General features: G+C 38.3%; 4 protein-coding genes across 5 annotated transcripts; 1 reads left to right on the top strand and 3 right to left on the bottom strand.

Moving 5' to 3' along the window:
* Positions 1-2,734: 2,734 nt before the first annotated feature.
* Positions 2,735-6,803, top strand: LOC147863282 (pentatricopeptide repeat-containing protein At2g39620-like). Its single transcript, XM_087321648.1, has one exon. The coding sequence runs from the start codon at positions 2,842-2,844 to the stop codon at positions 5,737-5,739; it is 2,898 nt and encodes a 965-aa protein (XP_087177774.1). The 5' UTR covers positions 2,735-2,841; the 3' UTR covers positions 5,740-6,803.
* Positions 6,804-7,917: 1,114 nt separating this feature from the next.
* Positions 7,918-11,668, bottom strand: LOC147863281 (pentatricopeptide repeat-containing protein At2g39620-like). 2 transcript variants are annotated; one of them, XM_087320828.1, is made up of 2 exons: positions 11,134-11,668; positions 7,918-10,994 (listed from the first exon to the last, which is right to left on the bottom strand). In XM_087320828.1, the coding sequence occupies exons 1-2, from the start codon at positions 11,192-11,194 to the stop codon at positions 8,008-8,010; spliced, it is 3,048 nt and encodes a 1,015-aa protein (XP_087176954.1). In that variant the 5' UTR covers positions 11,195-11,668; the 3' UTR covers positions 7,918-8,007. The 2 variants fall into 2 exon arrangements, with proteins under 2 accessions (XP_087176954.1, XP_087176955.1); XM_087320829.1 differs by having other exon boundaries at positions 7,918-10,991.
* Positions 11,669-13,015: 1,347 nt separating this feature from the next.
* Positions 13,016-16,641, bottom strand: LOC147863280 (BTB/POZ domain-containing protein At1g30440-like). The gene is made up of 4 exons (XM_087320830.1): positions 16,432-16,641; positions 15,394-15,463; positions 14,074-15,303; positions 13,016-13,744 (listed from the first exon to the last, which is right to left on the bottom strand). The coding sequence occupies exons 1-4, from the start codon at positions 16,488-16,490 to the stop codon at positions 13,205-13,207; spliced, it is 1,899 nt and encodes a 632-aa protein (XP_087176956.1). The 5' UTR covers positions 16,491-16,641; the 3' UTR covers positions 13,016-13,204.
* Positions 16,642-23,505: 6,864 nt separating this feature from the next.
* LOC147863279 (pentatricopeptide repeat-containing protein At5g27110-like) lies at positions 23,506-27,795 on the bottom strand. Its single transcript, XM_087320827.1, has one exon. It carries the CDS (start codon positions 26,954-26,956, stop codon positions 23,648-23,650), a length of 3,309 nt encoding a protein of 1,102 aa, XP_087176953.1. The 5' UTR covers positions 26,957-27,795; the 3' UTR covers positions 23,506-23,647.

The following is a 27,795-nucleotide window of genomic DNA, read 5'->3' as shown; positions in this document are numbered from 1 at the left end:
TATCCGCCTTTTCAAAAAGGTGTGGATACACCCGACTCAAAATGCCATAAGAGGCATGTCCCATGCGTTGGTGATGAAGTATTAACAAGTCCTCATAACTCATTCTAGATCCCCTTACATCTATTCCCTCTACCATAGATGCTAATGCTGAATCCAGCCCTTCACGATCCAAATACCATAGTCCACTATGCCATGTGCCAGTCCCAAGTCTCCGACCTGTCCCTTTCTCCTGGAATATCACCTTGGGAATATCAAAAGAAACAACACATTTTAGTTGGTGTATGATAGAACTTATAGATAATAAGTTTACTGGGAAAGAAGGAGCATGCAACACATTAGACAATGTCACAGAGTCGGTACATTTTACTGTACCTATACCCACTACAGGTTGTATAGTACCGTCAGCAATTTGAATGCTTTCTGGCATTGATAAGTGAGTATATGAGGAGAATTCACTAGCATTACCCGTCACATGCCTAGATGCACCAGAATCAATTATCCATTCTGGTGTAGAGGCAAGAGTATTTGTGTTGCTAGTACTTGTGGCCGAATAAGCATAGGTGGCAGTGTTACCTCTTGACATGAATGAAGTATCATCTGCGGCTCTTTGCTTCCTCCTAAGTATTTCTAAGAGAGCTTGATCCTCTTCGGTGAACACCACCTTAGTTCCTTCCTCTTCTTTTGCTACCATCAAGTTTGCTTGGTAACCTCCTCGTGCACCTCTTCGGCCCCCTCGACCACGACCTCTAGTTTGTCCACGTCCCCCATATTCTCTCTCCTTAGATGGTTTAGGGCAAGCATTCTTGAAATGACCAGCTTCACCACAATTGTAGCATTTTCGATTTTCACTTCCGCTTGTATTGGATACCATTAGTGCCGATCGTACCCCTGGAAGTCCGGTAGTGTCAGAGAGCAGCTTCATTCTACTCTCCTCTTGTATCATAGTCGCGATTGCCTCATCAAGTGTAGGAATTTCTGCCTTAGCTAGAAGAACTGCCCTTCTTTGATCAAATGACGGGTTGAGATGTTTCAAAAATTGCATAGTTCTTCTTTGAGCAGAAATTTCCTTGCTCTTACACTGAGGATCATTGCACACTGTCACAGGCGAGAAATGATCGTATTCTGCCCATAGACGCTCCAACTCTATGGCATATTCCTGGACCATCCTATCTCCCTGGCAAACAGCATCAATCTCCTGCTCGATTTGAAATACTCTCATGTTGTTTCCCCTCCCTGCATACGTCTTTTGCAATTTCTCCCATATCTCCTTTACACTTAAAATTCCATCAACTGTTGTGGCGATTGATGGAATCATGGAGTTTAGGAGCCACGTGTACAATGACATGTGGGTAGCTCTCCATGCTTTCCATTCATTGCTCGTTTTGATAGGAGGCTCTTTCTCTTCTCCCGTAAGGTAGCCGTCAAGGCTTCTTCCTGCCAAGGCACCTATAATCCGACGCGACCAGCTCAAGTATGTGGCTGGTCCATCGAGTTTGAACTCAACTGGGAGGAGTTCAAGTCGGGGTGGTGGTTGCATTCCTGTCACACCTCCAGATGCTACTATCTCAGCCTGTTTCATGTATTTCACCAATGTTTTCACCTCATCTTCATTCAATTTTGAGAACACATCATCCATCTTGTCAACTTGGCCTATCTCTGCTTTCCTCTTTTGACTTTTTTTCCCAAGTCACCTCTCAATCACATAGCAATGTCATCCCAAATGAAACAAAAATCCCCCTTTCCTCTCTTGAATGCTAGGACAGTGCTGTTCCAATCACTGTCATTTCAGCAGAAGGGTAGATCTAGGGTTCTGCAGAGGACAGATCTAGGGTTTTGCAGAGGACAGATCTAGGGTTTTGCAGAGGGGCGGATCTATGCTCTGATACCATAAAGAAATATGAGAAAGCACATCTGTTCTGTAATATACATTCGTTGGAGGGAGAAAATACAGAGATCTCTTATATTTACATGAGGAGAAGTCCCTCTTTATAAAGGCCAAGATCTGGCCGTTGGGCTAACTAGCTGTTGGAACTAACTAGCCGTTGGGCTAGCCGTTACAACTTTTAAACATTCTCAACAAGAGTCAAGAGAGGAGAGATGGGCTTGAACATGTCGGGAGTAGATGTTAGAGAGCTCACGTGTGAAATGTATTGTGGTGTGATGGCTTGGTTGACTAGAGTTGGTGGCATTGGAGTATAAGAAGTTATGGTCCACACCAATAGGGCATGGGGCCACACGAAAGGAGTTAATCATGTGCATGGCAGCATAGCATCCTCTTAAATAATCAATTGTGATTTCCTCTCCTCCATGTGGGAAACACGTGAGGGACACTTGGTTAAACAATTATATATGATCATCTAATGTCGACTTTTAAGTTCAAGCAGATGATGGCCAAAGCTTGTGGCGTCCGCACCTTGGTCTTTTGATCTACGTGTGATGTTTATGGCGAAGGAATCAACGCTCACCATTTCTAGGTTCTTATCCATCTGAAAATATTGTGCACTGTCTGAAAATATTGTGCACTGTCTGGATTGGGTTCTCGCATTGAAATATCCTACGAGGAAGACTTCTCCTTCAGAAGAAGAATATTGGATTATGTGAGGCCCATGTGGCACTCCTTCATCAACTAATTTGGCTTCTCCAGCCATATTATAGTGGGATTGATGAGAGAGAGATTCATTTTGAGACATAAGAAAGACCAGAAGTTCACAATATCTATGTGGATTAATGAATGCCCAATCCTGCCTCTGTTTCTTGAAGAACAGAGGAGAGTAACACACTGTCTTCCTGCTAGCAAATGGGAATTTGTAAGAAGAATGTGAGCAAACTTTGGCCCTGAAGATGAGCCATGAGGATGTATTTACCTTCCTCTCTTTGCTCAAGGCTTGTGCACGAAAGAAGGATCTTTGTAAGGGTATTAGATTACACAATGAGATTCTGAAGGTGGGTTTACTTGAGAAAAACCTGTGTCTAGGTAGCAGTTTGATCAGCATGTATGCAAAATGTGGATCTCTAGCACATGCAGAACAGGTTCTGGAAGAGATTCCTAACAGAGATATTGTATGTTGGAATGCACTCATTGCAGGGTATGCTCAACATGGAAAAAGTAATGAAGCAATGAATTGCTTCGATCAAATGAAAAGAGAGGGTCTTTCCCCAGATGTTGCCACATTCACTAGCATGTTGAAGGCATGTGGTGGCATAGGAGCTATAGAGAAGGGAAAACAAATTCATGATGACATTGTGAGAAGAGGTTTTCTGGAGAAGGATGTTATATTAGGTACGGCCTTGGTGGATATGTATTCAAAATGTGGTATGTTTGCAAAAGCACAACAAGTGCTCGAAGAGCTTCCTGCCCGAAATGTGGTCTCTTGGAATGCATTGATTTCTGGATATGCTGAACATGGGCAAGGGCATGAGGCATTGGATTGTTTTCAACAAATGAGATGTGATAATCTCACTCCAAATGTCATAACCTTCATTTGCATTCTGAAGGCTTGTGGAAAGATTGGAGCAATAACTGAAGGAAAAAGAATTCATGAAGAGATTCTGAGTAGGGGTTTGCTGTGGACAAATATCTCACTTGGTAATTCTTTAGTCGATATGTATGTCAAATGTGGCATGTTCGAAAAAGCAAGACAAGTTCTTGAAGAACTTCCTTTCCGAGATGTAGTCTCTTGGAATTCACTCTTTGCAGGGTATGTGCAACATGGGTGGGATCATAAAGCACTAGACTGTTATGAATTGATGCAATTTGAGGGTCTCACTCCAAATGCTATCACTTTCACTTGCATTTTGAAGGTGTGCGGCAGCACAAGAGACGTAAAAAGGGGCAGTGAAATTCATAATGAGATTCTGACTAGGGGGTTGTTAGAGAAGGATATTGCCCTTGGTACCACTTTGGTAGATATGTATGCTAAATGTGGCGCTCTTGAAAAAGCACAGATGGTGCTCGAAGGTCTTCATGCCAGGAATGTAGTCTCTTGGTCTGCATTAATTGCAGGGTATAGTCAGCTAGGGAAGGGGTGCGAAGCAATTGTTTGCTTTGATCGAATGCAAAGTGAAGGTATCTGTCCAAACGTTTTCACTTTCATTGCTAGCTTGAAGGCATGTGGTAATATGCAAGCTATAGATAAGACGCGAGAAATTCACGATCAGATTGTACGGAGGGGCTTCCTGGAGAAGGATATCATTCTTGGCAGTGTTCTGGTGGATACGTACAGCAAATGCGGTTTCCTTCCAAAAGCTCAAGAAGTGCTCGAGGAACTTCCTCTTGAGGACATAATTTCTTCACCTGTATTGATTGGGCAACATCATCAAGCATTGGAATATTTTGAGTGGACACAACATGACCGTATATCTCGGGAAGCTGTTGTCTTTATGTGCATCTTGAATGCATGTGGTAGTACAGGAGCTTTAGACAAAGTCAAACAAATTCATGAGGAGATTACTCGTAGAGGTTTGTTAGAAAACGATATTGTTCTTGGCACTGCCTTAGTTGATATGTACGTCAAATGTGGCGTGCTTGCCAAAGCACAAGAGATGCTCAAACAACTTCCTGTTCGTAATAGAGTCTCTTGGTCTGCATTAATTTCAGGATACGTTCAGCAGGGCCAAGGTCAGGAAGCATTAAAGTGTTTTAAACAAATGCAAAATGAGGGTGTCGCTCCAGATGCAATCACTTTCACTAGCATCTTGAAGGCCTGTAGTATTATAGGTGCAGTTGAACAGGGCAAACAAATTCATGATGAGATTTTGAATAAGGGTTTCCTAGAGAATGATTTTGTGCTTGGCACTGCATTGGTGGACATGTATGTTGAATGTGGTTTTCTGAAAAAAGCACTGGAGATACTTATTGAACATCACATCAAAAGCACACCTTGTTGGAATACATTAATCATAGGGTGTGTCAAACAAGGACAAGATAATGAAGCTTTGAACTGTTTAAAGATTATGCAAAATGAGGGTCTTACTTTGAACGAGACCACATTGATTTGGATACTGAAGGCCTGTGGTGGCACAGGAGCTTTAGACAAAGGCAAAGAAATTCATGATGAAATTGTGCGCAGGGGCTTACTTGACAAGGATGTTGCATTAGGAAATGCTTTGATTGATATGTATGCCAAGTCAGGGGAACTTACAAAAGCACAGAAAGTGCTAAACGAGCTACCAGTTCGTGATGCGGTCTCGTGGAATGCAGTAATTGCAGGGTATTCACAGCATGGGCAATGCTTTGAAGCTATGAGCTGCATTAAACTAATGCAAGATGATGACGTTCACCCAGATGCAGTCACATTTGTAAGTATTCTAAATGCATGCTGTCACTCAGGTTTATTGGACGAGGCCCAAACACTTTTTGAGAAGATGACCAAAAACTATGGGATTACTCCAAATATAGAGCACCATACATGCATGGTAGTGGCTTTTGGTTATGCAGGTCATTTCAATAAGGCTGTGTCAATAATTAATGCAATCCCATCTTCTGACCATGAAATTTGGCTGGCACTCCTAGGGGCTTGTAGCAAGTGGGTAAATGTAAGACTTGGGCTGTTGGCTTTTGATCAGATAGTACAACTGGATACTTGCTGTGCCACAGCTCATGTCCTTATGGCCAATATATTTGCAGCTGCTGGCATGCCAAAGGATGCACAAAGCATTGAAGGCCTGAGACTGAAAATGCTGTGTGGAAGCAGCAAAACAACATTAACGAAGTTGACAAGTTCAAATATTCTGCAATAATTGTGATTGTTCAATTATGTTAGGAAGACAGCAGATCAACATTGGCAAAAGAAAGATGTCTGGTCAAATAAGATGCAAGCATGGAAGATGCAGATGCAGAGTTTGCATATCATCCGGTATTGTCTAGTTTTATAAAGGATCAGATAGTGCAACTATATAATTCATATGACCAGTATATTTGAAGTTGGTCGCACACAAGAAGATGTACAAATCATTTAAAAATTGACAGTGAGAATGCTGCATGGAAGCAGCAACCAGAATAGCATGCTGGAAGATTAGAGTTGGCCAAATTCAATATCCCTTAGAAAGAAAAGATGGAAGAGGCAGATAAAATCATGAAAGATGCAACAGGTGCGTGTGATGCAAGTTTGCTTCGTTTTTTCTCATTTGCAAAGTCACCATTCTGCTCTCATTCCCATTGTTTATGCCATGACACCTATTTGAACCAATGAACAGTACTAAAAAGATTATGTAAGACTAGGGCATTGTACAAATTACATTTGTATGAGTGCCACAAAGTTAAAAAATGGGATCAACAAAGTAGATGATGTTTGACTCAGTCTATAGAATGAAGGACCATTATAAGAGCATGTTAGTATGCATGTCATATGTATGGCAGATGCCCATAGCATCCTATTCAACATTGTGGACAGATTATGTGCGACCAAGGGGGACTATGCCCTTGAAAATTGAAACATGGACTTTCCCCTGCAGAGCAAAACGATGGAAATATTTTGTCAAGCATCACAGGATCCAATCAGCAAGGCAAAACAGTGATTGCAATAAAACAAACACTGATATACCCCAGCCAAAGACAATTGAAAACTAGCGAGTGAACCAAATATCATCATTCATACACTCAACATTATTTCATACAAAAAGTATGTAATGTTGAATCTTAGGAAGCATACCATAATACTGATTGCAAGCCACATTATTGGACAGCTTCAACAAGGCCTCAAAAGAAGTGACTGAAGGGGCCATGACCTATGTCATAAATTTAGAGATGTACAAAACTGTATATAATAGACCAGATTATTACCATGATTAATGAAATAAAGATTAGTAAACACAATTTGTCCTGTGATTGTTTTTATTTTGTGTTACTGTACACAATTTCAATTTACAAATACCATTGTTAATACAGAAAGTCATAAAAAAACTACTTTGGTACTCAGCTTTGTCTAGGTAAACAAGAATTAATCTACCTTGGCCATGCTTCTGCAGCCCGCTGTCCTTGATCAATTCTGTATGCTTAAGTAATATAAAACTTAAGGATAAGAATACCTTCAAGTTAATGTGGCAATGAAGAGCTTCAAGAAGACCTTTAATGAAGTGACTATGAAAGATTTAATCTTACAGACTATTTGATTGAAATGATTCTTTACTAGGCATTTACTGCTTTTCTTTTAGAACCTGCCTTGTTCCTAGATACATTTATTCAAGAGAATTTAACTTGTATGAAAAAATCTCAGTGATCGTGCGTCCTACCCTTCTAATGTGATTGTTCAATCTATTTAGTAAGACTAGGAACCAAGCCTTTAATGGCATTCTTGTGAAATATAATGATGACAATAGGTTGCAAATTTCATCAGCTCAGCATGTCTTGCACACACAATTCTTAATTCATTTGAATCACAAATCTGCCTTGAGCCTTAAGAAACCTAGATTTGTATAACTTCCATCACTCGTACATCAAGAACTCTAATACTTCTGCAATGGTCATTAACAATCAGCAACGGTTCAGTTCGGTTCGGTTTGAGAGTGTCAAAACCGAACCGTTTAAAAATTTTGAAACTTGATCCGAATTGAACCACAAAACCGTTAAACCGAACCATTTAAAAAATTCAAACCGTTAAAACCGTGGTTCAATTTCGGTTTTCAACTTAGGTCAAAATTCAACTTTTAAATTTAAAAAATATAAAATATTTCACTATTTTAATTTTTAATTTTTCAAAATTTTAAAGATTTTCCTAAAATGTGAGAATAAGGCTTGAAAATGAAAAGATTGTTTTAAAAAAATTAATTAATTAAAAAAAATAAAACATCATTCAACTTAGTGCCATTGACACACATAGTTGGTCATTGTGCTTGCTTGAAAAGCGCAGTGGCATGAAGCTATTGTTTATACAATTAAGTAACGTTATAAATACAATCTTCACAGATATTCTTACACAATTTTCTGAGAAAAAAGCAATTGCTGACTGTCTTGGTATGTTCAAAATTCCCAGCTGAAAATGATTGAATGTTTCCATGCCCTTAGTTTTTTCAAGCTACATATTTCAGCCTCATGGCGTCAATGTTTTTTGCATCTTGTTGCATGCCAGCAGCCACAAAAATATCAGCCATACAAACATAAGCCGCACCACAGTAATTCTCTAATTGAACCATTTGATCAAAAGTTAGCCTTCCAAGCTTCACATTTCCCCATTTTTTACAACCACAAAGAAGTGCAAGCCAAATTTCAGAATGATCAGAAGATGGCATTCCTTTCATTACGGATATTGCCTTATCAAAGTGCCCGGCCAATCCAAATACCATCACCATATTAGTATGATGCTTTAAGCTTGGAGAAATGCCATATTTTCCGGTCATATCTTGTAACACCATCTCAGCTTCATCCAATAGGCCAGAGTGACTGCATGCACTCAAAACACACAGGAATGTGATCTTATCTGGAGAGAGACCCTCATTTTGCATTTGTCTGTAAGCTTGCAATGCTTTATAGCCTTGCCCCTGTTGAGCACACCCTGCAATAAATGCATTCCAACAGATCACATCGTGAACTGGAAGATTTTCAAGCACTTGATGCGCCTTGGCAAGCATTCCACATTTGGCATACATGTCTACCAAAGCAGTGCCGAGAAGAACATCATTCTGGAGCATATCCCTTCTCACAATATCATCATGAACTTGTTTTCCTTTTTCTATAAACCCTACTCTGCCACAAACCTTTAAAATGCAACCAAATGTAACCTCATTTGCTGCAAGACCCTCACTCTGCATTCTGAGGAAACAATTTACTGCTTCCTGATGTTCTCCTTGTTGGGCATACCCTGCAATTAGAGCATTCCACAATATTGAATCACGAATATGAAGCTCTTCTAGCAGTCTTTGTGCTTTCAGATACACTCCACATTTCATGTACATATCCACCAAAGCAGTGGCTACCACAACATTCTTCTCTTGTAAGCCCCTATTTGAAACCTCCTCATGAATTAGTTTTCCCTTGCCAATCGCTTTTGTACTGCCACAGGCCTTTAAGATGCAAGTGAATGTGACTGCATCTGGAGAAAGACCCTCACTTCGCATTCGATCATAACAACCCAGTGCTTCATCACATAGTCCCTGCTGGGCATACCCTGCAATTAATGCATTCCAAGAGATTGCATCTTGTATAGGAAGGTCATTGAGCACTTGTTGTGCTTTTGCAAGCATGCCACATTTGACATACATATCCACCAAAGCAGTGCCAAGCACACTAGACTTCTTCAACAAGCCACTACTCAAAATCTTGCTGTGAATTTGTTTGCCCATTTCAATAGCTCCTGTATTGCCACATGCCTTCAAAATTCGAGCGAAAGAGATTACATCTGGAGCAATACCTTCACTTTGCATCCATTCATAATACTTTATTGCTTCATGCCCTTTTCCCCACTCAGCATACCCAGCAATCAATGCAGACCATGATGCTTCAGTTCGAATAGGCAGCGCATCAATCACTTCTTGTGCTTTTGCAAGTAAACCACAATTGGCGTACATGTCCACCAAAGCAAACCCAATACCAATATCCTTCTCCAGCAAACCCCTACTCACAACCTCCTCATGTATCTGTTTCCCCTTGTCTAAATCCTTTATGATCCTACATGCATTCAAGATGCAGATAAACGTTACACTATTTGGGGAAAGACCATTGTCTTGCATTTGCTCAAAACATTTCAATGCTTCATGAGCTTGTCCCTGTTGGACATACCCTGCAATTAATGCGGACCAAGATACCACATCACGGAAAGGAAGCTCCTCAAATATTTCCCGTGCTTTTACAACCAGACCACATTTGGAATACATATCCACCAAACCATTACCAACCACACTATTAAGCAATCCTCTGTTAACAATCTTATCATGAATTTGTTTTCCCATATCTATAGATCCAGTGTCTCCAGCAGCCTTCAACATGAAAATAAAAGTGACAGCATCAGGAGAGAGGCCTTCATTTTGTATCTGCTCAAAACAATTCAATACTTCAAAAATTTGCCCCTCTTGTGCATATCCTGCAATCAGTGCATTCCAAGCAACTAAATCTCGAACAGGAAGCCCTTCAAGCACTTCTCGTGCTTTTGTAAGGTCACCACATTTCACATACATATCCACCAAAGCAGTGCCAAGATCAATATTCTTTTCCAATAAGCCTTTTCTTACTATCTTCTTGTGAATGTGTTTGCCATTTTCTAGTGCTCTGACCTTGCCACATGCCTTCAGAACACAAATGAAGGTTGTTATATCGGGATACAGACCCTCTCTTTGCATTCGTTCATAACAGTTCAGTGCTTCATGCCCTTTGTCTTGTTGGACATACCCTCCAATAAGTGTATTCCAAGAGACTATGTTTCGAAAAGGAAAATCGTCAAGTACTTGTGCCGCCTTCACCAAGTCTCCACATTTGGTGTACATATCCAGCAAAGCATTTCCAAGCACAACATCATTCTTTAGAAACCCCCTAGAAATGATCTCTGCATGAACTTGTTCGCCTTTTTCAATGGCTCCTATACAAGCACATGCTTTCAAAGCACAAAGAAAGGTCACCGCATTTGCAGATAGGCCCTCATTCTGCATGTGTTCAAAACAGACTAGTGCTTCATGACCTTGTCCATGCTGGGCATACCCTGCAATTAATGCAGACCAAGAGACTACGTTACGAACGAGGAGCCCATCAAACACTTCTTGTGCTTTTGTAAGGAAACCACATTTAGCATACATATCCACCAAAGCAGTGCCAAGCACGGCATCCTCTACTAACAAGCCATTTCTCAAGATCTCATCATGAATTTGTTCACCTTTGTCTATAGCTTTGATGCTGCCACAAGCCTTCAAGATGCAAGTGAACGTCACTCCAACGGGAGAGATTCCCTCGCTTCTCATTCTTTCAAAACAGAGGATTGCTTCATGGCCATGCCCTTGTTGAGAATATCCAGCAATTAATGCATTCCAAGATATTACATCTCGAACCGGAAGCTCTTCCAGCATCTGCGCTGCTGTCGAGAAGGCACCACATTTGGCATACATGTTTATTAGACTACTGCCTAAATGAGGACTCTTTTCAAGTAAACCCCTGTTCCGGATATCAGCATGTACCCTAATGCCTTTAGAAAGATCCTTCGTTTTGGCACATACCTTCAGTAAAGACAAGACTGTAATATCTTCGCAATTCCTCATATTTCCATCTTCTTGCCATGCTCTTTCCTTAGAGCTCTGATTGAGAAAATGGGTCTTTTCTCCAGCTCTCGAGGAGCCCAAAATGGATTTTCATGGTGATCAATCAAAAAAGGAATAATTTGAGTTTAAAATTAAAAAACCTAGAATGAGGGCATATATCTACTTAAAACAAGCTCATTCAGACTACATTTTTCTACACACATGAAGATGGCCATGCAAGGTTACACAAAGAATACATTATGTATGCATGCTTGGTAGCACATCCACAGTATTTCCCTAATATAGATCCTAGTCACACCATGCATATATTCTTACAGTGACAGAGTTGCGCATATGGTGTGATGATCTTTCTAGAGTTATTTAGAGCTAATGATCACAACTCTACAGCTATAACTAGCTAGCTCGCTTGCTCAATAAGCACACACACGCTCATACATGGCTTTTGACATGAACCTCATGTTCTCAATGGACCCCCACCCATTCCATTTCCTCTATATGAGGCCACATGTATATGGGGAGGTATTTGGAGGTTCCATAGCCATCTATGGTGAAAAGAGGAAGAGGATGCCAAATGTCTTGGAGTTATATTGTTCGTGTTATGGCTTTGGAAATCACTTGGCCAAATCCAGAAGATCACAAACGTAGAAACTACTTCTAATGATCCCTATTTGTTTCGAGGAAGACAAGAGAACCTTATCGAAATCAGCAGAAACTTTGTACCTTCTTTTAACTTCATTTTGTTCTCTTTCATAACTACTTCCGCCCATACCATTCATCAATTCAACCAATGCTTTAGGGAATGAGAGCACCATTTCCGAGAGACTAGTTGAGATAGTACTTTGTGCAAATGCAAATAGAATGGCTTCTCTTCCAATACTGGGTAGTGAGTTCATTCTTTCTTGGTTTTCAAGCTTAATGATTATGCTTGAACCTTTGTTGCGATAAAGCTTGGGATGTAAAATTGGAGAGTTGTTCAAGTTTCCATGTTGTTCACTTGAGTATTTCTAAACATATTTCTATGGATTGAACTTCATCCTAATTTCCAATATCTATCTCAAATATGTTAAATACAATCATTCTTTTGCATGATTATTATGTGTCTAGAAAGGTCTCAATGAGTGTAGCATGACTATGATGTGCATTGAAAGCATTGATGAATGTGAGTGAAAGTAAATTTAGACACCATAAACCCCATGTTTTAACTTACTAATCTACAACTATGAACCCATTAATAATATTCACTGAAGCGCATCTTGTTCAAGTAACACATCAATGTTCCCCTATGTAACAATGCTCAATCTATGTCATTATCACTCCCTATTTTCCGTTCAATCAAATTCTATCATCGAGAAATGGCAAAAGGTTTACTTTTACAAAAGATATTTCTTCAAATTAGTCTTGTGATCAAAGACATCAGCCTAAGCGAGACAAAGAGGTTGCTAAGGGTTGGAATACTTAGCATTCTGAATTATATAGTGCACATCATGATCCATAATTGGTAAGTTTATAATCCTAAAGAATATGGTAAACCAATTTATATACTACAGAACAAAAATAGATGGCATAACATCTATTGCAAAAACTATTAGATGATTGTTTGAGATTATTCTGATCAAAAGCACAAACTTAGGTTTCATAATCCTGCTTGAAAAAACAAATGAGAGTATGAGGATGTGCAGGTAATGTAAGGTAATTATATAGAAGAAAAAATGATTGCATATTGTAATTTGCGAAGGCACGTCTTTGAAAATGGACATGGTGAAGTTTCAAATAAATATCTAGAAACGTTTTAGAATGTCAGTCAGTCAGACGGTGCTATCAAATAGAGCCCACCTACAAATTTTGCTTCAAACTTAACAACTTGCTAACGAATCATCGCAGCGTCAGAAATAAGATTCGGCTACTTTGGACTCCAGTCATAACAATGCAGAAAGTCCAAAGGCGCCGAAACTTAGAAAAATATTTGATACATCAATATCCATATTTATCTGTTACAATAAAATTACATTGTCATCATTACCTAGAAAAGCTAGGTAAGACTGGAGTTTCTATGGTGTTTAGAATTCCTTGAATAATGGCCTCTCACATTGCCACTTGGAAGACTCTGATCCTGTACATCATTTCCCTTGGTCTTACATATGTGAGATTTTATTAGGCCTCCTAGACCTCGAGCTTTTCCGAGCTTCCCTAACTCCTCACGCATCTCTGAGCACTCTTTTTCAAGGTCATTCACACGAACCTTCATTTGGTCCATGTCTGTCTTCAAGGCTTGATTGTCTCGAATGGCATTCGCCCACCCATCTCCCCTTAAACTCCTATCAACCGGAGGCACCACTCGATCTGCCATAGATTGATGATGATCCAATGGTTGTGAATTGTCTGTAAGCATAAAAGAGCTCGCAATAGCCGTACGGAGTTTTAGCTGCTCAAAGAAGAGGACTTGCACAATGATGCGTAGAGGAAGACGTTCATTTTGTGCTGCATGAGCACAAGCATCCAGAGAGAGCTTCTGACAATCCATCGACCGGCATAACTGCTCTCTTTCGTCCTCTCTAATCCATGGATGAGCCTTCAAACATTAAAAAAATGTATCATAAAAAACGGCATATTGTTCCAATAAATGGATGAGCCTTTGAACTTTTTTAAAAAATTTGCACGATGTCATAAAATATTGTATATTGCCTTAGAAAGAACCACCATATTGCTATTGCTATGTCCATCAATGCACTGTGAACATTTAAAAACATTAATAAAATGGCATACTGTCTTAAGCAAATAGCCATATTGTTCAATGCTATCTCAATGTGTGCTGAGCCTTCAAAGCATGGCACATTGTGTTATGCCATATCAATACTAGATTTTACAGGTGAAAGTAACAAATTATATGTAGGGACAAACCTTCAAATATATGTCAATAGCCCGATAAAGCCCATCATTGGAAACTCTGGCAAAATCTGGGAGAGCCTCTGCCAGAGATTGAAATTTTGATGGCTTTACATTCACATCAGGTGCAATTTCTGCAAGATAGTCATCCATCAGCCTTGCTACCATCATCATGGGAGTCAGTGAAGGGGAGTCTATCACATGCTCATCATCATCAGATGGCATAGGTGGTATGATGGATCTGGACGATTGTTCACGGAGAATGAAATGTTCCAGAATTCTCTGTACACAATCAATATCATATAAAGTATCGAGATTGTAAGCTAGATTTGGTAGCAACAAATCTTCCAGGTTAGCCTGCTCAAGCTGCAAACCAATCCTCCTCTCAATGTTGCTTCTGCATTCAGGGCTCGCCGACAACATAAAAGCACTTCGAAGCAAGCCACATAGAAACTTGGTTGGTACCACTGCTTTTCGCACAGGTAAAAGGTTTTCAATCATTTCTAACACAACTTTCTGATCATCTTCTGATGGGACTGAGGAAAGAGAGAGAGATCCAAACATACTGCTTCCTTCCTTCGTAGTTTGCCGCTTATGAAGTGCTGGAAGGTATCTCCTTGCAAAATGCATCAATGAGCCCGCAATATTCTCCGGCCTTATGCCTCGCTTTTGCATTGCAACTATGACTCTCTTATAAAGGGGAAGACTTAGCGAAGCAACATCTTCATACCACCAATCACTGCGAGGCCTCTTTGGCCGTGCCCCTGTGCTTATGCCATTCCATAAGAAACTTCCACCTGGACTTTGTGCTGAAGTGTTGGGCATCGGCCATCCAAGTAAACTCGGCTCTGTACAAGCCTTGAAAGCGACCGCTTCCACACAAGAACTCACAATCCCAAGTTCTTCAGCCTTTGAAAATACAATAGCACAACTAGACAATGCTCGAATGCATTCTTTCCAATGCCTTAATACGATTTCGTTGATAAACCCATCAGCACAAGCTATCAAATTCCCTTCCCCAAACTCCTCTGTCATCTCGAGGTACTCTCCCGCACACCTTAATGGTACCACATTTGTTGCTGTCAGTTCCAACTTAACTCCATAGCAGAACTTTGCTGCAAGTTCGAATGAATCAGGACCCCCAGGAATTTCCGAGAGATCAATATGAGGAATGCCTCCTTCATTCTGCTCCGAACTCTCTTCAATAAGGCGAGCAAGTGTTCCACTCCGAGTAACTAGAGGAAACTGAATAGATGATGAATTTTAATAGGGGAATCATAAAAAAATTAGAGGTGGATAGAATGCTTTGATGAAATTAACAAGCATGAAAATCACCTTGTGAAGATGAAAAGACATTTCGGAAACCTCTATGACAACATCACTCTGAAGCCCAGTAGTACAGAACCTGCATCACTTTTATCATGTTAGTATCAACTATCACATATTTCTCACTGCATCAGGGAATGTATGCCATTGTCAACATGTCCATTCATTGCAGAATCAATCTGAGATAGGGTGAAGGTTAGCATAAATTTGTCCAAAAAAATCACAAAAAAGGGTTAATCCTCTAAATTTGCAAATATAACGACATATTTCCAAATGCCGACATGTGTCACCTACAAATCAATAAATAGCATAAGATCTAGCTCTCCAATAGCAAACCATGTAAGCCAATTCACAGCAAAGAAGATAAATCAGGCCACCATATATGCTAGTTCTCCCAGGGAAAAATTTATGGGTATATGACCTCAGCCTTTCATAAATGCTGAGAAATATACCATTGACTAGCCAAAAAAGGGGGGCTTGAACTATTGAGAAGCAGAAGCCCATATATATTTCCATGCAATTATATACTGACAATTATATTTCACATAAAATGGCATAGATAATTACTTCATCGCAGGAATAGACAACAGTACATTATGTTTGAGATCGAGTTCTACTATATGGAGTTTATCAATCATTATATACATAGAACTCCACAGATACAGGTTTAATAAGCCATAACACATTATGTGTGAAATGAAGTTATGAGCCTCTGTTGAGAATTTTTTACGACTATTTAGTACTTTGTGCAACTATGTTTCGCAGAAAATGCCATAGAAAATGACTGCACTACAGGTTAAAGCAAGAACATATTATGTTTGAGATGAAATTATACTGGATAATGACTCTCTTTTACCACTTTCCGCTCTTTTACTACTTACTAACTATGGATTTCACATAAAAATGGCACAGATAATGAATGCATCATAGATTTAACCAAGAACCCATCACGTTTGAGTTGAAGTTCTACGAAATAATGAGCTGACTTGACTAATTTGGATGGTTTTACCAATTTTTCTGCTCTTTTTTTCACATAAGGCCACTTACCATGCTTGCCCTTTCCGTTGAAAACCATCAACCTTTGATCCGATCTTGACGCAGGCCATGTCGTTTGAACAGAACCTGGAAATGGGTTGTCGAAATGAATGAGTGGAAAGGCCGAGCCACGTATTAGGGAATATGCGGAGGTTGAGGCGCCATGGAAGCTCAGAGAGCCATAAGAGAGAGAGAGAGAGAGAGAGAGAGAGCAGAGAAGAGGAGGAAGAAGAAGAAGAATCAAAAGGGCTTAACTAGAAGTAAAATAATTAACCATGGTTACGAGTCAATTTTTTATTTTTGTTACTTATTAAATTTTTATTTACTGTTTTTTATTTTGTTATTTTGTTATTTGTTATTTGTTATTTGTTATTTTTTATTTTTTATTTATTTACTGTTTATTTTTTATTTTTTATTTATTTACTGTTTATTTTTTATTTTTTATTTTTTATTTTTTATTTTTTATTTTTTATTTTTTATTTTTATTTATTTACTATTGATTATTGATTATTTATTTACTATTTATTATTGATTATTGATTATTTATTATATGTTTTTTATTTGCTATTTGTTATTTTGTGATTGCCATTGTTGTTTACTAGTGGTTGTGATTGTGGTGGTGGTGGTGGTTAAGATTCCGGGGCGAGCACAAAACGATTTCTAAACATGCACCCGCTCCACCGAATCTTCGATTGTATCATATGCTTCTAAGCAAGCTTGATGTATTATATCTTGCTTTTCTCGAGATTGCACTGGTACGACTATTCGTAGCTATGGTCTTTTGTACGGCCTCCCTGCCCTAATCAAGCCCCCATCTTTTCATTAATGCATCTGATTGTATGTGTGAATCAGATAGATGGGCGTTAAGGGTTGGCCACACAACTCATATGCACTACTGAGACTAAGGCACCTACCCCAATAACAATATCGATCAATATGTTCTCTTGCTAAAGAGATAAAGTCCCTTTTTAACAACATTGAAACAGATTATTTGTAGGAAGTTGCCGGAATATTGATCATCCTATGGTAAAAGTGTTCTTAAGAATGGGGAGGTAATGTAAGTATGCATATAAAGAAGCAAACTTCTATGTTGATCTTGTGGGCACCACGAGGAATCTTAAGGACCTCAACAAATGTAAGAGAAACTCGACTAGTTTCCATCAACGTGCAATGGCTAATTATTAATGAACATCTTGTTAACCGAGGCCATGTCTTAGAATCGGATGTGACCCCCAAGAATGTCACCAACTTCTATTGGTTTCTGGCGCAAGATGACACCAATCTAAATAATTGTTTGCATCCCAAAGAACATTTATGAATGTGCTTTGTCATCATTACTTTTTAAAGAACTAATAGACATGTTTCGTTTATTGGCAGTGTGGGACAGGAACTTGGTAATGATGTGAATGAGAATAAATTCAGTAGTGGTCCAATTACAAGTAGCATAAAGCATACCAAGTAAGGATTTGCAAATGTATACCCCTTTGTTATCCAATGACAAGAATGACATCCAATTGATGTGTGGTCATTTCTGGTATAGCATAAGTTTAATTCGAAGCTTATGATTTGAGGAATAGATTATTCAATTCAAAGCGCTAACATATAGCTACTTATGCAATTAACATGCATTGTTTGCAATATGTACAACAAGACATTACATGTAAATAAAAGTGTGATGCCTTGCCTGCCTCGTATTCACTAAAATAGCGTGAAATCAACCTTTACACACGAACTCGTTAGAGAGAGAGAGAGAGAGAGAGAGAGAGAGAGAGAGAGAGAGAGAGAGAGAGAGAGAACATAAAATATGGAAAAGGAAAGTGCGCATGAAGGGTGAAGTGCACGTTAAGACTCCACCACACTACGAAGAAAAGAAATGAAAACATCATAAACATGCAAATGTTATTTCACGCTAAATCATTCAAGATACCTTTAAAATTTTGATACTTGGAGTTGGAACTATCTCGATTTCATCGTACATTGTGAACATTGAACAACTGTTTAATGGTGAAGATCTAACATGTCTAACGTATTCTATTTTAGACTTTAATAATAATCACATCCTCATTGCATTATTTTATGTCGATGCATCGTTGACAAATGTAACGTATATAACTTGCAATTTGTAAAGTTGTGTTAACTTTTTCCATCCACGTGGACATAGGCTTATATATGCCCCAAGGTGGTTAAGTCCAAAGCCTCACAAGTACATATTGTAAAAATAAAAGCAAGTCACTCATTAAAAGTATTGTATGCACGCAATATGGCTGGTCAAGTCGATTTTAAAAAATGCTCATAAACTCGGTTAAGTATTTTGAAATATTAATAGGGAAAACAAGTTAGCTTTTTTCGAATGAGTCTAATAGATAAAGTCGAATATTTGAAGTACATCATTTTATTTGAATATAACGAAAATGGATCGCATCATCTAAAGATATTGGTGTTGGCAGAATGATCGCATAGAGTATATTAGGTTACATTAATATGTTGGAAACTAAGAATGACGAGAATGGAAGTGTTGTAAAGTTGAGCTAGTGGAGATTGTTTTCACATCACATCAACTACTGAAACGACAAGAACTACCAATCGAAGAAGGCATAGAATGTTCAAAACAATATAAAGCGAGAATGCAAGAACCTCAAAGTGATATTCGTAAAAAGGAAAAAAGGTCTTCGTGATTAAATGCAAAGTTGTCATAATAGTAAAGTGACAGTTTATTTGTTGCCGAGGAAATATTATGATATTAAGAAGTGATCCACTTGCCTTGCTAAAATCTGCATGGAAAACGAGAATCTTAGATAATTACCAACACAGTTTAAATAGAAGACAAGGTAAACATGATATTCGAGCCTTTCACTCCTCTTTCTGTCACATCGCACCATCATAAGATACTCTTGAAGGGTTAAAACTCCAGTCTCTAACAACCACAAGATACTATACGTGCACATGACTTCAATAAACCAAGGTCAATGTCTCGTGAGTTAGTTGAATATGCCATATTTTGATGGTTAGAGAGTAAATTAATGACAAATTGACAAGTGCATGGTGAGCTTTGCCACGTGAGTGTTTTTATTAAAGGCAAATATATGTTCTTTTGTTAATGGCATGGCAATGGAAAGAAAGTCTTAAAACGACATAAACATAGGCAAAAAAAAATAGTCATGAAGAAATGGAATCTTATGGTCAATGGTCATCAAAAAAATAGGCGAGACTTACAAATCTCTTTCATTGAGATAAACTCCTAATATAATATTGGTTGTTCTCGAGTGTCTTAGAGGGGTCCAAGCTACCACAAGTAACGATTATTATCCTAAGCTCATGAACCTTCAATTGAATCAAGTCCTCTTTACGAGCTATATTATTGGCAATTTCTCCATTGTCGATACCTACTGAAGTGCATAAGCATTGTAACCTTCACACATCATTAATGAACTGCATATTCACCACTTTATCTATTTGTTTTCTTGCACAATGTTGTGCCTAGACGCCTGACATCTTAATGATGATTGTCTCCTTCTACCTTGGTACCAAAGAGATCGTCTCCTTCTCTATTGTTTGAGGTGGATAACCCGCCAAAGTTCCACGACGATAATGAATAAGTGAAACAAAGAATGAAGATAGGGCTAGCTATGACTATATTTTGATGGCCATACTTGCTTTTTGAGTTATCTTTTACAATTGGTTTTTCAACTTAAAATGCCCTTAATTTTACATTTAATTTATAAAATGTACCATGCATTTTCACGTTCTTAACTTAGAGGTGAAGCTACTTTAATTTAGAAAAGAGAACAAATATAACGTTATAATGAGAAGATCGAGTATCGTTGATTCTATCCTCCGACATGATCATGCATGTATAAAAAATGCTTCCCAAGCAAGTTCTTCATACCTTTTCACCCTCTCAAATATATTCACTTGAATGCATCAAGTGTTGCAGCAACACCCACAAAAACTTCTGTCATGTGCTTTTATGGCATTTTGTCTTCAAGTTCCTCGTTCACATGTGAGTGTACCCAAATGAATCACCAAAACCACTTGTCAAAGCCTTGCCATGTCGGGGGGGGGGGGGGGGGGAATTTTGTCACTATCATTTCTTCGCCCAAATACTCTCCATGTCTCTTTAAATGACCAACCCTCACAATAATATTGAAGTACACCCATAAAGGGGGAGCAAATTTCCATTCATCAAGCTTCATCATCAACCAAAGTATTGCTTGAGGTAACAACATTTGTTTTAGAGAGACAACAAAATTTCCAGCCATATTGTGCCTTTGTTTTTTGACACTTCAATGTCTTTAGCATGATGGTGGAGATTGAATTAGTTCACTGCATTAAAAAGAGGCAAGTCATAGAAACTAACATTTAAGTTATCGATAATGGCACACACTTGATCCTTAGCAAGTTTAATGCATCCCCTAATGAATCATGGGTAAATTTATGTAGATTGGCATCCCCTCCTCATTACGTCCAAGAACAACATTGCTTTTCATTTGGGGATTCAATAAAATAATATCATTTACTTGTGAATTTCATCATTCTTATCCTAGATCTAGATATACTCTCTTGCAAAAGGTTCCAAGAAATTTAAATACTTTTGTTCCATGATCAATACTTACTTGGGGCTTTAAAAATCCACAAGTCAATTTGGAAACAATAAGACCACTCGTGTGCCCGATACTAAGTTCAATGCTTCTTCATGGAATTTGTATTTGAAATATTCAACTATGATAATATATATACTTGCATGCATATAGGAAATCAAATACTTCATATTCCAAACTTATTGTATCAATGGATAAGTTTTTTCTCTTTTCCACATACCAAGAATGGTGGGCATTAATGAAACCATGCACACCATAACCTCACAACAATATAACCGTATGGCACCATCAATTTGAAGATGTCAATTAACATCTAGATCCATGACTTTCTTAATGTTCGTAAATTCATTGGAACGTTTCACAAAAATATTCAAACATGAATTGAATTTATTAGGCAACTTTTCCACAAATAGTAGCTCTAGCTAGGAATGTTGTACGCACACCTTTTCGGGTGGAAGCTTCACGATAAGCTTTTTCAATGAATTCCAAGAGCATATAGATTGCATCATTGCACATGCACCACCCATTGCACCGCATTCATTTCCAACCATACATGATACAATTTTTTTTTTACATCACAATAATTTTTCTTTCACATGGACCTCTTTCATCCAACAACAGTTTCAATGAATTGGGGTAATATTGATTTCTTTCCCATTTGGTATTGTTAATAAAGTCATGAAAGCAAATTCCTTGGGCCCAAGTTAACTTCATCCTAAATAAATACTATAGCTGATAAGAGACATTCCTAGTGTGTTGTCTATACTCTGGTAAATCATAATCTAGTAAAAGATGACTCCCTCATGCATGTTTCTTGACTTTCCAAGAATGGCTAGACGTTTCCCACATGAAATCAATTGAGTGAATTGGCCACATAAGCAAGATTTCAAATGACTAGAGCATCATGCATAGTCTTTAAACTTTGGCACACCATGGACCATTCAATTGAGTGAATTGGCCACATAATCAAGAATTCAAATGATGTCAACAAGTAAAGTCCTCCTATCATGTGCTAGGGATGTGTTTTGCTTGTTCATCCACATTTTGCTTAGGAGAACTTATGAGCATTTGCAATGGTATTTCTTTTAATTGCATGAAGTTGAATCATAACCCTCCCCTAGCCATCACCCCATGCACAAAGAACTTGGTATTTCTCACGATGCTCACGTTTAATTACTTCTTTACCATTGACCACCATTGGTATTATACATTTATTGATTTAACCCATGGAAATTTTACATTCCATTGTTCCCTAAATGTTCTCATCAAGACATTCTTTGGTTGCAAATGTGAGATACTTGCATGGCAAACATATGTAGAGGTATGACCACAATCTTGATTAAGCCCGTCCCTACATCCTAGATGGAGGTCATCTTGCAAGTCACTACCTTCTTGATCCAAAGATAGTCCAACCTAGAATGTTATCTTCCATTTGAACATATATTGGATGGTAATTATTGTTTTGTTTGCAAAGAATCATATACAAACACCTTATAAATGTTTAAGATTTAAATAAGGTAATTGATAGGTAAGAGCAATTTGCTTGAATATATTTTTCTTTTATAAAACCATGGATGGTGATAAAACACACCCCACAACAACAAGTCCCCTTCATCATAAATCGCTATTAGGGAAATCCAACATCTCATTGTCACCTCTCCATTAAAGCATATATTTTAAATATAAATGGACCGATAATAACAATAAGTCTACGATTGAACAAGCGAATATATGAAGCAATGAATTGAGGTGATGGAGAAAGTGTAACCACCCAAATTATTATGATGATAAACAAAAGATTGTTGACCACCTTCCTCTTCTACGTCGTATTCGTCGAGTGATCTGAAGAACTATTGGAATGAAAATTAGTTTGTGTGTGTGATATGCACGCAAGTGCACACACAAGAGAGATTATTTAATTATTCTTAAAACATACTATTATAATTTATTATTATTGATTCAAAATCATTTTCCTCCCACCACACAAGCACACACAAGAATACTATTTTTTCATTACAAGTCTTGACTATGCAAAACACTAATCATTTTTTTTTGATAAAAAAACACTAATCATAGTAAATTAGCCTCAATTTACTACTTACTCTTATTGACATTTATAAATTATATCATAAATAAAATGCTCAAAATGAAGGTAAATCTTATTTATCTTTTCCATTTCAATGACAACATCTTCATTTTTTTAAGATGGTTTTTTTGGGGTGGGGTGGGGTCACAGATGGACTATGGGAAAATAGTTACCGAAATAACTAGGGAATGCATGCAATTTTCATGTTTCACTTTGCAACTGGCAAAGTAATGTAGAATGTCACTTGACAAAAGACTCGGTAAGAGAGCTCACTTGAAAGATTGATCAAGCTTTTTTATTTACAAGATTGATTCAACCTCTTTGTTCTAGTAAGAAAAAGATGGCTCAAATAATGCCATTAATATGTAAATTTATTTTTGAGTTGAACCAAGGATAAAAGTGTGTATCAAAGGCTGCAATCCCTTAAAATGTTTTGATGAGTATAATGATGCCAAGATCCCTTTAAACAGTCTAAATATAAGACATTGCAACAATTTTCATCAAAGGTAGATTGAATAGTACATGGCCATCCATTAGGAAGAAATCATCCTTTTCTCATAGCATGTCCATAACATTCTCTTTGCATTGATGTGTTATCCCGCGGTAAAAGATGAATTGAATGAGTATTCCCAATGTCATCAGTCCACACATCATTTCCTTGCTTCCTAAAAGCAGCATATTTCAGCCTCATGGCCTCAACCTTTTCTTCATCCTCTTTCATGCCAGCATCGGCGAAAATATTTGCCATAAATACATATGCAAGAGAGCAACTACTATATAGTTGTATGGTTTGGTCAAAAGCCAATCTGCCAAGCTCCACATTTCCCCATTTTCGACAAGCACGTAATAGTGCAATCCAAACTGCGAGATAATCAGAAGAGGGCATTGCCTTAATGACTGCCAATGCCTTGTCAAAATGTCCTGCACATCCAAGAGCTATTACCATGCAGCTAAGGTGTTCTATGCTTGGATTGATGCCATATTTTATAGACATATCCCCAAAAATCTCTTGGGCTTCATCCAGTTGCCCTGAATGACTACATGCAGTCAAAATGCATAGAAATGTGATATCATCTGGAGAGAAACCCTCTCTTTGCATCTGTTCAAAACAGGTAAGTGCTTCACGACCAAGTCCTTGTTTCGCATACCCAGCGATTAATGCATTCCAACATATTATGTTTCGAATAGGAAGATCTTGCAGTAGTTTTTTTGCTTTTGTAAACATGCCACATTTGGCATACATATCCACCAAAGCTGCACCAACCATGACATCTTTCTCTAAAAAACCTCCACTTACAATCTTTTCGTGAATTTGATGCCCCTTTTCTATAGCTCCTGTGCTGCCACAAGCCATCAAAATGCAAATGAAGGTAACTACATTTGGCGCAAAGCCCTCACTTTCCATTCGCTGAAAACAATTCAGTGCTTCATGACCTTGCCTATGTTGAGCATAGGCTGAAATCATTGCATTCCAAGAAACTACATCCCTAACACGAATCTCTTCTAGAACATCTTTTGCTTTCGTAAGCACACCACATTTGGCATACATATCAATCAATGCAGTGCCAAGCACAGTATTCTTTTTCAGCAAACCTTTGCTCAAAATCTCATAATGTATTTGTTCCCCCTTTTCTAAAGCTGTTATGTTGCCACAACACTTCAACACACAAATGAATGTAACAATATCTGGAGCTAGGCCCTCATTTTGAATCTGGTTAAAACAGTCAAGTGCTTCATGACCTTGACCATGCTGTGCATATCCTGTGATTAGTGCAGACCAAGTGACTATATTTCTGTTGGGAAGCTCTTTCAATGTTTTGTGGGCTTTTTCAAGGAAACCACATTTGGCATACATATCCACCAAAGCATTGCCAAGGACTATATCCTTTTGCAAGCCCATATTTACAATCTGCTCATGAAAACTCTCTCCCTTGTCTATATCTCCTGTGCTGCTGCAGACTGATAAAATCAAAAGAAACGTGACTGCATCCGGAGAGATGCCTTCACTTTTCATTTGCTCAAAACAGTCTAGTGCTCCATGTCCATGTCCTTCCTGGGCATGCCCTCTAATTAACGCATTCCAAGAAACTACATCTCGCAAGGGTAGTTCTTTGAAAATTTGTTGTGCTTTTGCAAGCTTGCCACAATTGGCATACATATCTATTAAAACAGTTCCAAGCTTGATATCTTTCTGTAGCATGTGTCTACTCACAATTAAATCATGAATTTGTTTACCCTTGCCTATAGCTCCAGTACTGCCACACGCCTTTAAAACACAAATGAATGTAACAGGATCTGGAAAGTGACCCTCAGTTTGCATCCGTTCAAAACATTTCAGTACTTCGTGACCTTGATTGTCTTGGGCATACCCTGCAATCAGCACATTCCATGAAACTACATCTCGAATTGGAAGCTGTTCAAGAACTTCTTGTGCTTTTGTAAGTTCACCACATTTGGCATACATATCCACCAAAGCATTTCCAAGAACAATATTGTTCTGTAACAAACCCCTAGCCATAATTTCATCATGAACCTGTATACCCATATCTATAGCCTTTATACTTCCACAAGCCTTCAAGATGCAAATGAAGGTAACAACATCTGGAGTGTGGCCCTTCTTTAGCATCTGTTCAAAACAGTTAAGAGCTTCGTGACCTTGCCCATGTTGAGAATATGCTGCAAGTAGTGAATTAAAGGTGACCAAATTGTTAAGAGAAAGCTCTTCAACAAGTTTCTGAGCTTTTGTGAGCAATCCACATTTTGCATACATATCCACTAAACTATTACCAACCATAATATCAATTTTCAGCAAGCCCATACACAAAATCTCATTGTGAATTTGTTTTCCTTTGTCTATAGCTCCTGTGATACTACAAGCCTTCAACATTGAAAGCAATGTGACCACATCTGGAAAGATGCCCTCATTTTTCATCTGTTGGAGACAATTCAGGGCTTCATAACCTTGTCCATCTTGGCAATGTCCTGCAATCAATGCATTCCAACTAACTACAGTTCGTAAATGAAGTTCATCAAGAGCATCCTGTGCTTTTAAAAGCATGCCACATTTAGCATACATATCAACCAAAGTTGTGCCAAGCACAGCATCCCTTTGTAGCAAGCCAATTTTGTCAATCTGCTCATGAATTTGTTTGCCCCTGTCTATATCTCCTATGATTCCACAAGCTTTCATGATGCAAATATAAGTGATAGCATCTGGACAAATGCCTTCACTTTGCATCCACTCAAAACAGTTCAGCACTTCATGACCTTGCCCCTCCTGGGCATACCCTGTGATTAATGCATTCCACGAGATAGCATCTCGATGAGGAAGTTCTTCAAGCACTCGATGTGCCTTTTTCAGCATACCAAATTTGGCATACATATCTACCAATGCAGTACCTAGGACACTATCTTTCTCTAGAAACCCTTTATTAACAATCTCATCATGAATTTGTTTGCCCTTGTCTACATTTCTTTCTTTGCCACTTGCTTTCAAAATGCAAATAAAGGTGGTCACATCTGGGGAGATGCCCTCAATTTTCATATGTTCAAAATAGTTCAGTGCTGCACAAGCTTGCCCCTGTTGGACATGACCTGCAATCAATGCATTCCAAGCGACTACATCTCGAACTGAAAGTTCATCAAGCACTTGCTGTGCTTTTGCATGCCATCCACATTTTGCATACATACTAATTAATGAGCTGGCAATATACGGGTTCTTTTCAATCAAACCCAATTTCAGAATATCATCATGGAGTCTAATACCTTCACACAAATCCTTCTTCTTAGCACTAGCCTTAAGTAAATCTACAAACGCAAAACTTGTATCCGATCTCTTCGTCATGCTGTCCATTTATTGATATCAACATTCCTATCCTCCTTTTCTCTTCATGAACCAAATAACCATGAACCCCCAGCCCGTCAACACAGATCTTACAATAAAGTATCGCTCATGAGAATCTATAAAACAAGAATTGTTTTTGTATCTAGTTCCAATAATACTCAAGTAAAATACAATGGTTGCGAGACTCAATATGTTTAAATATACAAGGCATCTCTCTTCCCACTGTTCTGTTTTCTTTAAAGCGGGCATCGTGAGCGACCTCACTAAAAAGCAATTAAGCATGCTCATAATCATTAATTGCACAAAATACTGGCTATCAAAGCCAAGCTCCTCAATCAAGATCCCAAACTTCATCCATCTCTAGTCATCAAAGACGTCTATTATTTATCTGTGCATTCTTGATTTTTACTTGAAAATTTGCATCCCATGGTTTCCAGAACATTGTACCCCATATCAGCAAGTGACGTGGGTGGAGGAGGGCAAACCATTTCTTTAGGTTAATAACACAGTCAAATTCTATTTAAACATAATCAATCACCATTCTAGTTGCAAACTCAACCTCAAAGAAATGCAAACTACATTACCATTACATTGATTTAAAAGGAGTTTCTTCAGAAAGTGGTATAGATACCCAAGAATCATCCAAGCTCATGATGTACCATGATGATCCACTTCCTGCTGACAAAATTCAGTATTATACCTATATATATTTTCTTTAGGTGGAGGTTGTGATTCTTCTTTCGACAGGGAATTTGGAATAGGCTGGCCAATAAGGCAATGATCAGAGTTCAACTCTCTGTTCTTACAAATTCTAAGATGTTGCCAGGCTCAAATTAACGAGTTATTTA

Source organism: Azolla caroliniana, unplaced genomic scaffold (assembly GCF_043228905.1).
Source record: "Azolla caroliniana isolate FFs.n. ecotype wild unplaced genomic scaffold, voAzoCaro1.0.p SCAF_6, whole genome shotgun sequence".
Lineage (NCBI taxonomy): Eukaryota > Viridiplantae > Streptophyta > Polypodiopsida > Salviniales > Salviniaceae > Azolla > Azolla caroliniana.
This window is presented reverse-complemented; position numbering and strand designations above follow the sequence as displayed.

Coding starts and splice junctions, on each gene's coding strand:
- LOC147863282 (XM_087321648.1), top strand. CDS start 2,842: ATGAGCCATGAGGATGTATTTACCTTCCTCTCTTTGCTCAAGGCTTGT.
- LOC147863279 (XM_087320827.1), bottom strand. CDS start 26,956: ATGGACAGCATGACGAAGAGATCGGATACAAGTTTTGCGTTTGTAGAT.
- LOC147863281 (XM_087320828.1), bottom strand. CDS start 11,194: ATGGCAAGAAGATGGAAATATGAGGAATTGCGAAGATATTACAGTCTT. Junction 10,995..11,133: donor CAGTCTTGTCTTTACTGAAG/GTATGTGCCAAA, acceptor CCTTCTCGACAG/CAGCGCAGATGCTGGAAGAG.
- LOC147863280 (XM_087320830.1), bottom strand. CDS start 16,490: ATGGCCTGCGTCAAGATCGGATCAAAGGTTGATGGTTTTCAACGGAAA. Junction 15,464..16,431: donor CAACGGAAAGGGCAAGCATG/GTAAGTGGCCTT, acceptor AAAGTGATGCAG/GTTCTGTACTACTGGGCTTC. Junction 13,745..14,073: donor CTATTGACATATATTTGAAG/GTTTGTCCCTAC, acceptor TAATGTTTGAAG/GCTCATCCATGGATTAGAGA.